Source organism: Grammomys surdaster, unplaced genomic scaffold (genome assembly GCF_004785775.1).
Source record: "Grammomys surdaster isolate TR1022 unplaced genomic scaffold, NIH_TR_1.0 125974, whole genome shotgun sequence".
Taxonomy (NCBI): domain Eukaryota; kingdom Metazoa; phylum Chordata; class Mammalia; order Rodentia; family Muridae; genus Grammomys; species Grammomys surdaster.
The window spans coordinates 340,752-352,664 of record NW_021620791.1 but is presented as its reverse complement, the minus strand read 5'-3'; the positions used below and the strand labels follow the sequence as shown (position 1 = coordinate 352,664).

Sequence of the window (11,913 nt, the reverse complement as noted above, 5' to 3'; positions counted from 1 at the left end):
GTGTGGGGAGACAGTGGGAGGAGAGTGTGGTGTAGACACTGGGAGGAGAGTGTGGGGTAAACACTGGGAGAAGAGTGTGGGTTAGACACTGGGAGGAGAGTGTGGGGTAGACACTGGGAAGAGAGTGTGGGGTAGACACTGGGAGAAGAGTGTGGGGAGACAGTGGGAGGAGAGTGTGGGGTAGACACTGGGAGAAGAGTGTGGGTTAGACACTGGGAAGAGAGTGTGGGGTAGACACTGGGAGAAGAGTGTGGGGAGACAGTGGGAGGAGAGTGTGGGGTAGACACTTGGAGAAGAGTGTGGGTTAGACACTGGGAAGAGAGTGTGGGGTAGACACTGGGAGAAGGGTGTGGGTTAGACACTGGGAAGAGAGTGTGGGGTAGACACTGGGAGAAGAGTGTGGGGAGACAGTGGGAAGAGAGTGTGGGGTAGACACTGGGAGAAGAGTGTGGGGAGACACTAGGAGGAGAGTGTAGGGTAGACACTGGGAGGAGAGTGTGGGGTAGACACTGGGAAGAGAGTGTGGGGAGACAGTGGGAAGAGAGTGTGGGGAGACAGTGGGAGGAGAATGTGGGGTAGATACTGGGAGGAGAGTGTGGGGTAGACACTGGGAGAAGCCAGCAAAGCAAGGGGGAAATGTCAGAGGAATGGTTAAAGAAGCAGTGTTGTAACTCAAAGCTTAAGAGAGAAGGGGAGATGTAAGTATTCAGTGTTTCACTATAACGGAAACTGAAAAGAGACCATTGTGCTGGGCCATAAGAAGGACCAAGGACTTAATAACCATGCCTGGTTTCACGGCCCTTCGGCCTACTGCTCTGTTTGCCGTAAATGTTCATCCTAAAACACATTTTGGTCTAAGAATTATTTTGACCTGAAAACAATCAAGGGGCCGATACAAACAAAGCTCTATGCTTTTTCCGTATTGATCTGTCTGGTCTACATAAATCTGAATAAACTTCAAGGGTATCCCTACTCTCCTACTATCACAAAGGACAAAGGTCAATTAAAAGGTAGACCCTTATCCTCTTGAGAAAGACACCAGAAGGATCAGCATACCACGTCATCTATACCACTGTTCTATGTTTGTTTGCCTTTACACAGCTCATTGCCTTTCGAGAGAAGCAAGTCTTTTTCCCGTTCACTTCTCTAAGATTTTATTGTTTTCTGCTGCAAGTAATCTGCAACTTGGTCACTCCCTGAACACCCATAGTCACTCTGTCATAACCTGTTCTCTCCTTGCTAATCTGTCTTTTGCTATAAGAACCCTGGCTTACAACTTAGGAGGGTGGAGGTAATTACTTCTCCTCCTCTACTCTAAACAGGGGAGAGACAACGGACAAAACAAGCAGGGAAGACCAGGTGTGAAGTCCCAGGTGTGAAGACCCAGGTGTGAAGTCCCAGGTGTGAGGGCCCAGGTGTGAAGTCCCAGGTGTGAGGGCCCAGGTGTGAAGTCCCAGGTGTGAGGGCCCAGTGTGAAGGCCCAGGTGTGAGGGCCCAAGTGTGAAGACCCAGGTGTGAGGGCCCAGGTGTGAAGACCCAGGTGTGAGGGCCCAGGTGTGAAGTCCCAGGAGAGGCCGAAGGCAGGGATGGGGCCAGAACCATCAGCTTAGGAACAAGATGACAAGTTACAGATGTGTGAACTCACTGGCATAATGGAGGCTGCAATGGGGAAAAAGAAAGGGAGGCTTTGGTATCTGTTTTCTCATAAATCAGGAGGCTGGGAAGTGAGAGTAAGATCTATGTCCAACATAAGTAGGCAAAGAAATTGTAAAGCGTTTGCAGCAGTCGCTGGAGAATGGCAAATAGCAAAGGAGCAAGGAGCCGCTGAGACTCGCTGATGCCGAAGCGCGCTGCTGTGTAAGGGGAGCCCTCGGCCAGCATCTTGCTGTCCAGCAATAGGAGCCACTCCAGGTGAGACCACCAGGGTGGGTGAGGAAGAATGAGGGTGGAGCAGCAGGGTCGTAGCTATTTTTAGTGAGGAGCAGAAATGACAGTTAGCAGATTTCTAACAGACTGCAGATAAATCTGTAACTTCTTCTCTTGAACTATCCAAGAGTAAGTGACCCCGCTCATGTTTCCATCACATTTCCACCCCTAACCATCAGAGAAAGTCCTTCCACATCTTGCCAGGTGCCCCACAGAAGCCTGACAGGAGGATGGGTGCAGACCCATGCCTCCACCATGTCTCTCCCGTCTCCTTCCACCTAAGGGTCTAGTCCCTTTCCCAACATTCTCGACTGTGACCTCTGTGACAGTTCCAGGACAGTTTTGTTAGTGAATGCCCCTACTAGCTGATGAATGACTCCATCTGGCTGCATCTGGGTTCTGTCTTTGGCAGGAACCACACAGAACTGCCTGCTTTTACTGCATCAGGTCACTGACCTTTACTGCTATTAACTTTAATCATTTGGTTTATACAGTGTGTGCCAGGTCCTTTCATTTTAACCATTATTCTGTTTCTTCTATAATTCAGATTTATCCCCAGGTGAGGCTGGGGATTTCTCAGTGGCAGAATGCTTACCTGTGTAAAGCCCTGAGTTTGAAGCCCTAGTACTGGAAGAAAAAATACATAAAGAAAAGAACTTTGTAGGGAGAAAAAATTTTGACTGTGCCACATCCCAGTCTGCATTAAAGTGCTGCTTATAGCAGGACTGCAGGGGCATGACCGTCACTGTCAGTACTTATGTTACTGCTCAAATTCTCTCCTCCGTGGGCACTCCCACAAGCTGGCTTCTATGTCCTGACACTCTCAGTGTTCTAGGGATAGTTTTTGTATCTATGAAATGTTACAGGTTCATCCTATAACACACCTGCCCCTATACTGAAGCTGGCCATTTCTACAAGGACCTCTGGTTTCTTTTATCAAAGCTTAGTTCTTGGAATCTAAGAACTGAGCACAAGGTCTGGTCACTGCTCCTGGCATGTCATCCTGGCCCTCTGAGGGGGCAACACTAGGAAAGATGTGCTCCTCCTCACAAAGATGTCTGTGTTTGTCTATCTCTGTGCAAACCAGGAGTTTACGCTGACAAGTCCAACTTTAATCTAAAACAGAAGGGTTCATTCCAGCTTTCTTCCTCTCTTTACCTGAAGCCCTCAGGCGGTAGGAAACCAGGCTCCTATTTCCCCAGTGTTTTCTTATTTGATCAAGGCTCTGTACACTGACTCCTCATCAGTGACACTTGCCTCATGGCCTTGACTCGCCTTGGATACTTAGGGATCAATCCTACTTAACTGCTTCTGGACCAAATAGAAAAAGAAGGAGGATGACTCCAACTCTTTGTAGTGCTAGGATCTAGTACACTGTAACAAAAAGGTTCAGAAATCAAGTTTCTAATCACCTAACGAAGCACCAGACCTTAACGACAAATGAACAGCGATGAAAACTTTATTTAAGAGAAGGCAAGCAGGGCTGGTGGGACTTCATCTCAGTGGGTAAAGGTACCCCATCTCTAACTGGCACAATTTCAATCCCTGGGACCCACGTGGCAGAAGGTGACAATCAACTTTTGGAAGCTTTCTTTTGACCTGCACATGCAAGCTGTGGCATGTGTAGGCACACACATACAGACACACATAAAATAAATAAAATGCAACATAGAAATTGTTATGAAAGAAAAAACAAGCCAGGCAGTGGTGGTGCACGCCTTTAATCCCAGCACTTGGGAGGCAGAGGCAGATGGATTTCTGAGTTCGAGGCCAGCCTGGTCTACAGAGTGAGTTCCAGGACAGCCAAGGCTATATAGAGAAACCCTGTCTCGAAAAACCAAAAAAAAAAAAAAAAAAAGAAAGAAAGAAAAAGAAAAAGAAGAAGAAGAAAAAAAAAGAAAAAGAAAGAAAAAACAAGCAGGCAGGAAATGTGGCTCCCCTCAATGGGGAGGTTGAGGTAGGACCACTGCAGGGTCGAGAGGTCACCCTGGGACATAACAAGACCCGGTCCCAGGATGAATCCTCAGAGCTGCCAGCAACCCTATAAACCAGTCCTCCTCCACTTCCATCAGCTTTCTAAGAACTCAGCAGAGCTTTGTAAGTCATTTGTAAGTAACTGAATACTCAACGATCAATAACTCCCTAAATAATAAGGTACATATATATTGGAAGCATCTGCTTACCTGTTTCCATGCAAGTCAAAAACATAGATGTTTCCCTGATGGTCCCCAGCAATGAAGGAATCGCCTGAACCATCAAAAGCCACATTCAAAAACCGCAAGACTTTTGGATGGTATTCAGAAGTGCTGTGAACAATGTTCACTATAATTCTGTCAAAACACAACAATCTACATGTTACAATCTACACCACATACCAGCTTTTATGTAATGGGTTCTATTGAAGGCTTCCTGACTGTGTATTCTTCCTAATGACATTCCTTTCGTTCCTAGAGTCAGTCTTATAAGGATTTCTAAACAGTTCAGAAAGCCATTCATTTGAAAAGAAACGAGCATTCATTTATTCATTAAATACTAGAAAACTTACTACATGTCAGAACTGAAGAAGCCAGACACAAGGAATAACTGAGACAAGGCTCCTGCCCCTCCTGTCACTTACAGTTTAGTAGCAAAGACAACAGCAAAAAGGCACATATAAACAGCATTCTGATGAATAGATGACTGGGTAGAAGAGTCTTTCTGTAAAGTAAATGCTCCACAAATTGTGAGTTGTATCTCCAGCTCTGAGACCTACACCACACCCTGACAAGTGAGTGCTCTAAGGACTACATGTTCATCGCTGTGTTCCTGCACCTGACCTACAATACACAGAGTTCACACCACGTCACACCACATAACGTCAGTTATGTCACTCTTTGAAAATCCATGAATCAGACTTCTACTCCAATGGTAAGAAATGGAGTTAACTCTTCAATATTATTCTATAGATACATATAGTATGCACTAAAGCTATGTGGAAAATTCAGACACTTTAACCTTGGGCTGTAAATTACTCATACACAGATACAAACAAACATAACTAACATAAATATGCAAAAGAAAAAGTGTATATGTGGGGAAAAAGAGAGAAACACAAATGCTGTTTGCTGTGTGCAGAGAACAGTGGCATGGGTAGCTCTCTCCCACTCTGCTTTTCTAGATTTGATATGTATTTGCTCATAATCACATACTTCTTACATGGGCAAACTTTGTACAGAATGTACAGCAATATTTGTCTAAATTTACTATTTTTGGAGAATTCCTGTGCCATACATCTGCTGAAAAACATTTTAGAAAATTTACTGGACTAGTGGGATGGCTCAGCAGGCAAAGATGCTTGCCGTCAAGCCTGGTGACCAGAGTTTGATCCCCTAGGCCCAAATGATGGAGGGACAGACATGATCCCCACAAGCTGTCCTTCGACCTCCACAAATATGCCATGCCATGCACAAGCCAAATGTGAGGAAAACACTTGCAGCCTAAAACGTTTCTTTACTACACAGAGCTGCACAGTGACGCACACCTACAATCCCAGGACTCAGGAAGCGGAAGCAGGAAAACCGAGAGTTTGAACCCAGCTTGGGCTGCACAGTGCGATCCTATCTTGAAAACAAAGATGGGAAAATGAAAGCATGCATCGTCATTCTAGTCTTGAAGGCCGGCACAATCCCACTCTGTTTAAAATTACTTTATTTGTGTGTGCATGAGCGTTCACACATGCCTGACACATGGACGTCATAGGACAACTTATAGAAGCCGATGCTCTCCTACCATAAGGTACCCAAGGACTAAGCTCAGGAGGTCAGGCTTGGCCAAAAGCTCCCTTACCTTCTGAGCCCTCTGGCTAGCCAGCTTCCTTTATTTCAAGAATACTATTTAATCGTGAAAATGTTATCTTTTGCATATAAATCTTTTAAAAATGATTTGTCTTTTGACTGAATATACGTCACTGTGCCTGCAGATGCTAGAGGAGACTGCTATGATTCCCCTTGAGACTGGAGTTACAGAAGGTTGTGAAGTTCCAAGCGGGTACTGGAAAGAAATTAAGCTTAAATCCTCTACAAGAGCAGCCAATGCACCTAAGCTCTGAGCCATTTCTCCAGTCCCTTGCATGTTGGGTTTTAATATTCCAAATTAAAAATCTCATTTTCAAAGCTTACAGAAGGATGCTACATTGATAAGTGGGTTAGCCGTTTCCCTCAAAGGTTCACTGGTAAAGCGCTTGCCTAATATGTACAAAGCCTTAGGCTGAATCCTCAGCAGGGAAAAAAAGTATTCTTCTTCATGTTTATCTAAATATAGAGCTTTTTTTAGATTGATCAGGGGCATAAAAAAAAAATCTTATGATGTCCATCTTTATGGAGTTTCATGGTGTTGAAAATACAAAAATTAAGCCTCATATGGTGGCCCACATCTGTAACTCCAGTGGAGGGGAGATGGAAACAGACAGCTCTCTTGAGCTAAAGCGATGAACAGCAAGTTCAGTGAGCATCTATGTCTCAAAAACTAAGGTGAAGAGGAATTAAGGAAGACCCCTGATGCTGATCTCTGGCCTGCATCTACACACGTGAACACATGCATATAAACACACACACACGTAAAAGTGTTTTTTATTCTCCTGACGCAATTGTCATCTTGGAGGCCTACTGCCTCTTGTTTGCTAACTAACCTAGGCCTAGTCCTCAAAGCTTCTAGCCTCTCTGTACAATCTAATCTAGGCCTAGAATGTTCTCAGCATCTGAGACTTACTGCTAAATAAGCTCACCCTTCTTGGTTCTTTCTGAGCTCGGCTGGCTGGTTCAACTTAGCTGTTCTGGCTCAAAACTGCTTTCCAAGCTGAAATGAAAATGCTGAAGAATCTCCGCTATTGACAAAAATTGTTTATTCAATAGGTCGATGGGTCAATAGCATTGATAAAGGGTAGACAGCCACCAGAAACCACAGTGGCGGGCTAGTCAAATAGTGGCTGATCCACGTATAACTGTGCTTTCAGCCTACAAAAACAGTTTGATTTCTAGGGAAGCAACTAAAAGATAAACCGAAAAGTCTTTTGAGAAACAAACTTCGAGACACGAAGCCAAATGATACCATGCAGTCCACGCAAGCCTAGGTAATCAGAAACACCAAGATCACTTAGGCATGCACCATGGGAACCAAAACAAATGTATCACGGGGGCAAAGACTCCCATTGACGTCACACAAGAGGCTGAGTCTCAAACCCGGCCGTCTACTCCCAACAGAATGAAAAGCACAGGCGGGTAAGTCTCGGCATCGTTGACAGCCCCCGCAACACACACTCCTCTGTGCAACTGCGGAACGTGTAAGTTTGTTCCAGCCTTGTTCCATAGTGAAAAGAGTGCTTGGCCCACACTAGGCTCTCAACATTACAGATGTGGGCAGTGTAATGACTTAAGGATGGAGAGCTTCGGCTTTTGCAGAGGCAGATGTGCATTGCCTTCTTTGCTCCCATCACCTCCTGAAGTTTTTTTCCCAACTGGAATAGACATTAATAAATCAAAGCAGATGGAGTCCTGGCACTCATCTGAACTGCAAATTTCTTTTGCATAAATCGTAGAGCTTTCTCCTGCCTCCCTCTCACTGTTACCCGGGACCAGAACCTGGGACGCAACTGCAATCTACGGTTTCCGAAGCTATTTGCTCTTACTGAGGTCCCAACCCAGGGATGCAGCGCACCGCCAGAGTCAGAATGCCCGGGCTGGCACCCCTCCGCCACGCTTCCCACTTCAGCCTCCCGCAGACCCGCCCCCTCGCCGGTCTCCACAGCCCGCGGCCTCACCCGTCGTGAGTGGCTGGCGATGGCTTGCGGTGCCATATCTTGCCGCTCTCCTTGTTGCCCAGGTCAGTGCTCTGCATGTCGAACCCCCACCCCCCGACTCTGGACCACTGCTGACCCGGTGGGGTAACCGTCCCGAGAGCTACCCAGCAGTCCCCGCGCGCCCAACCCGGGAAATTCGAGCGGCCGCAGCGGGGTCTCCGCCCCCAAGGACTGTACCAATCACGCGGGGGACGCCCTTTCTAGTTACAACCAATCAGATCACGGATCCGCCTACCTCCGCTCAGATGGTTCCCTCCGCTCAGGACAATGGAAACGACCAACGACTTCTCTCTAGACTCCACCCCTTTTCTGAGGCTTCTCTCTAACCCTGCGACCCAAAGGCTTCGGGGAGTTGTAGTTTTCTGAAGACGAAGTCTGGGAGTTCAGTTCTCTGCCGCCTGTAGGCTCAAATAGACATCAAAAGTGTTTTTCTCCTGAGGGCTTACTCCCTCCTGCATTTCGTTCTATATTGCGTTTAGAATAAGATATTTATAGAAACAACTAATAGAGAAGCTAAGACAAGTTCGTTGAGAATTAGAGTTCCTTTCCTAGAACTTATAGACACTGCAGAACTCCACAGACCTAAATGAATTCCGTTGTGTTTTGTTTGTTTTGTTTTTGTTTGTTTTTGCCACACTCATCGTGTCTTAATTGTGTAAATTTACAAGACACTCCCACATTATGGTTTCCAGCCCACTGTTCACAATCTAGAAAAGCAAAAACCTCAAGAACCAGCTGCGCTGGCATCGGAAATCTTTTTCACTTAGCAAAATTCACTTAGTGTTTCTCTAGTGCTTACTATGTGTGGCTGTCCTTCGTGCTTAACATGCCAACTCACTTAATTCACAGAGAAACAATTTAGATAATACTGTTAACTCCACTTCAGTGCTGTATAAAGTTGCAAATTGGTTCCTAATTAAATTGCCCCATATTTGGTGTATAAAACAGAAATTATGCCAAGTAGTGGTGGCACATGTCTTCAGTCCCAGTACTTGGGAGGCAGAAGCAGACAGATCTCTGTGAGTTCAGGCTAGCATGGTCTACAAAGTAGTTCCAAGATAGCTAGAGTTACACAAAGAAACCCTGTCTCGAAAAACCAGAAAACAAATGGAAAGACCAGAAATTTATTCCCTCAGCCTTCCGTGTCAACAGAGTCTGTCAACAAAGATTTTCTTCTTTGTCTGGGATAGCCACCTTCTGTTTGTTACAAATATCTCCATACTTTTCTCATATGTGAAAATAAATGAAAAATCATAAAGTAAAAATTAAATGAGGTTTTCAGAAGAGAGTATAAACATTTTTAAGGAAATGAGTTCACCTCACTGACTAGGAAACTGACCTTTCCCTCCTGATTGGTTTTGAGCTATAGTCATCTGATGAGCATATTCCTCCAGAGACTTAAAGTGTGTCCCCTGATACCATCAGGTTCTGAACAAGATGTGTTAGATGCGTATGTATCTATTTCTATCTCATTGTTAATAAGTCGAGTAGCACCTGTAACATAGCTCCTGCCTGTTCTCAGCTTCAGTAGAAGCTTCTTACCACTGCTCACTTGTTAACAGTAGATGAGCACTTCTGACCCACACATGCTCCTGCTTTCCTGTTTCCTTTGGGACACTCATGCAAGGCTATTTGAATCTGTATCTCCTGTATGCAATTCCTGTGTCTCTAATAAGGTTCCCTCTAAGTCTCAGAGCTTGACTTGCCATTTACTAAGGACACTTACCGTTGGATTTAGGGTTCACAAGAATAGTCCAGAATGATAGTCTTAGATGAAACTCCTTAACTTACTGGTGCATGAGTGTGTGTGTGTGTGTGTGTGTGTGTGTGTGTTTTCTAGGCTTCACGCATACTGAGATTAGTATGTGGACGTACATGAGGGGAAAGGGGAAGCATTTGATTTACTACAAGTGGGTGCTATCATAATCCCTGTTTCCTAGGAAATTGAAGTAGGAGGAAAGCCAAAATAGAATTATGACTCTTCTGTTCCTGAGCCCCATGATTTTCAACAACAGAAAAGCAACAACAAAAGAAGCATTTGGTCAAGCATCATGACAGTCCTATAATCCCAGCACTTGAGAGGTTAAGACTGGATGACTTCAAATTGGAGCCCTTCCTGAGCCACAGTTATAATTTGGCTCAGAAAAAAAAATCCTATGGATCATTAGTCAATAACAGATAGACACATACATACCCCATATATATTCTTTTACTTACATATTTAAAGTATTACGCATATATATAATTGCATAAGTTTTGACACAAGCACTCATTGTGAACCTACCACCAAATCAAGAGGATAAACGTATCGGTCGCCACAAGTCTCCTTCCTAGCTATTCTTTGTGATCTTTTGCTAGCCCCATCCTACTTGGCATACAGCCACGGCTGGATGTTGTCTGTTCCTCACATTAATTACTTTCTAGACATTTATATAAATGGAGTTTTATTCACCCCTCCTTTTCCCCCTCCAGCTGGATTCTATTATATACCACGGGCTTGAAATTGTTCTTAAGAGATCAGTTGTTTTGCCGGGACACCAGTTAGTCATCCTTTTCATTGCTAAGTGGTGCTCCATTATATCCATATAATCTGTCTAGCCATTCGTGAACATTGCCATGGTTTCTGGTTTTTCTCCTTCCATGTAAAGCTGTCATGAATGCTCCTTTTATTTCTCTGGGAGGTGTTCCTGAGAGTGGAGCCATTGCCTTGTGTGGCAGGCATCAGTTTAGCTGTTCAGGAGACTGGCAGATGTGTTCTGCACCCATGTGATACTTCACCCCCCCCTCCAAAGCAGGAGTCCAGGTGCTCCTCATTGGTTATGAATCTCTGTCATTTTGGCCACTCTGGGAATATCGTGGTATCCATGGCGATTTTAATTTCTTCCTCTGAAATGGCAAGCGAGGCTCAGCATCTCTTTATGCAATTATTTGTGTTCTACGTGCGTTCTTGCTAAGTGTCTGCTCGGATCCTTGATGTGTTTTTAATTGGATTGTTTGAATTGTTATTATTGTGCTTTGAGACTCATTCATATATCCTAAGTACAAGCTTTTCATTGTACATATATATATGCTTTGCAAATATTTTTTTTCAGTCTGTGGCTTGTTTTTCCACTTTAAAAAAAAAACAGTGTTTGTCAAAGAGATGATATTAATGAAGATCAACCTATCAGCGTTTTCTCTTTGGAGGGGGTTTTAGGAATTGTTAGACATCCACGAACGGCTTAGAACAGACCACACCAGACCAAACGGTTCCAAGTGGGGTTTATTCAGGAGATAGGGCAAAGATGGGGGTGGAGAGAAGTAGAGGAAGAAGATGGAAGAAGAGAAGGAAGAAGAGAGAGGAAGAAGAGAGGAAAAAGAGAGAGAGGTGTGGGGGGGTTCTGCCTGTTTTATATGAGCAGTGATGTAGCCTCTCCCAGGTAAAGGTGAGGTAGCCAGGTGGATTCTGGGAATGTATGGCAGTTGCCTTGGCAACGATGTGGGGGTCGCCTAGATGTGATGTCACTGGGTTCAGAGCCTGATACCAAGAGGAATCATCTTTAGGAAACCTTTTCCTATGGGACTGGGGAGATGGCTCAAGTGGTAATGAACTTGCTGTGCTGATTTCAACCCCCTATCCCCAGAATACACACAAAAGGGCTAGGCATTGTGGTATACATTTATAACCCTGGTGCTGGGGAAGTAGAGATGGGCAGATTCCAGGGGCTCCGAGGCCAATCTTTCTGAGTTTGACACTTGTCTACACACCCACGAGTACAAACACACCCACCCAACCAGCACTCTATTCTTCCTGTCACTCCATAACCCTTGACTCCGTCTCTTTTTACACTTCACACTTCAAAACCACCTGAGACAGCAATACCAGCAACAACTGTTCGTATTGAACACATGGCCAGATCGAGTAGCATGCAGGCACAAGTCAGAAGGTGGAAGTTCACAGGCTGCCCTTGGATGGTGTTTGACTCATAGGCTGCAAGTATCTAATGGAAATCCTTGTTCCTAGATGCACTTTTGTCTACAGGGGTGAGGGATGGGTGGGGGGGGTGCGCACTTAAAAGAATTTAAGGGTTGGACCAGGGAGATGGCCCAGCTGGTAAACCTTTTGTTATCCAACTGTGAGGACCCATGTTTGTTTTGAATGCCCCAAACCAAAA

At 44.9% G+C, this 11,913-nt stretch overlaps 1 protein-coding gene across 1 annotated transcript in view; it reads right to left on the bottom strand.

The window, feature by feature from the left end:
• Tbc1d31 (TBC1 domain family member 31) overlaps positions 1-7,869 on the bottom strand; it is a 58,283-nt gene extending 50,414 nt beyond the window's left edge. Inside the window, exons 1-2 of the mRNA XM_028753862.1 lie at positions 7,721-7,869; positions 4,110-4,256 (exon numbers count right to left, since the gene is read on the bottom strand). Of these exons, the coding sequence (XP_028609695.1) occupies positions 4,110-4,256; positions 7,721-7,797 (224 nt within the window). The 5' untranslated portion in view covers positions 7,798-7,869. The remainder of the gene's footprint in view (positions 1-4,109; positions 4,257-7,720) is intronic.
• Between the last annotated feature and the right edge of the window lie 4,044 nt (positions 7,870-11,913).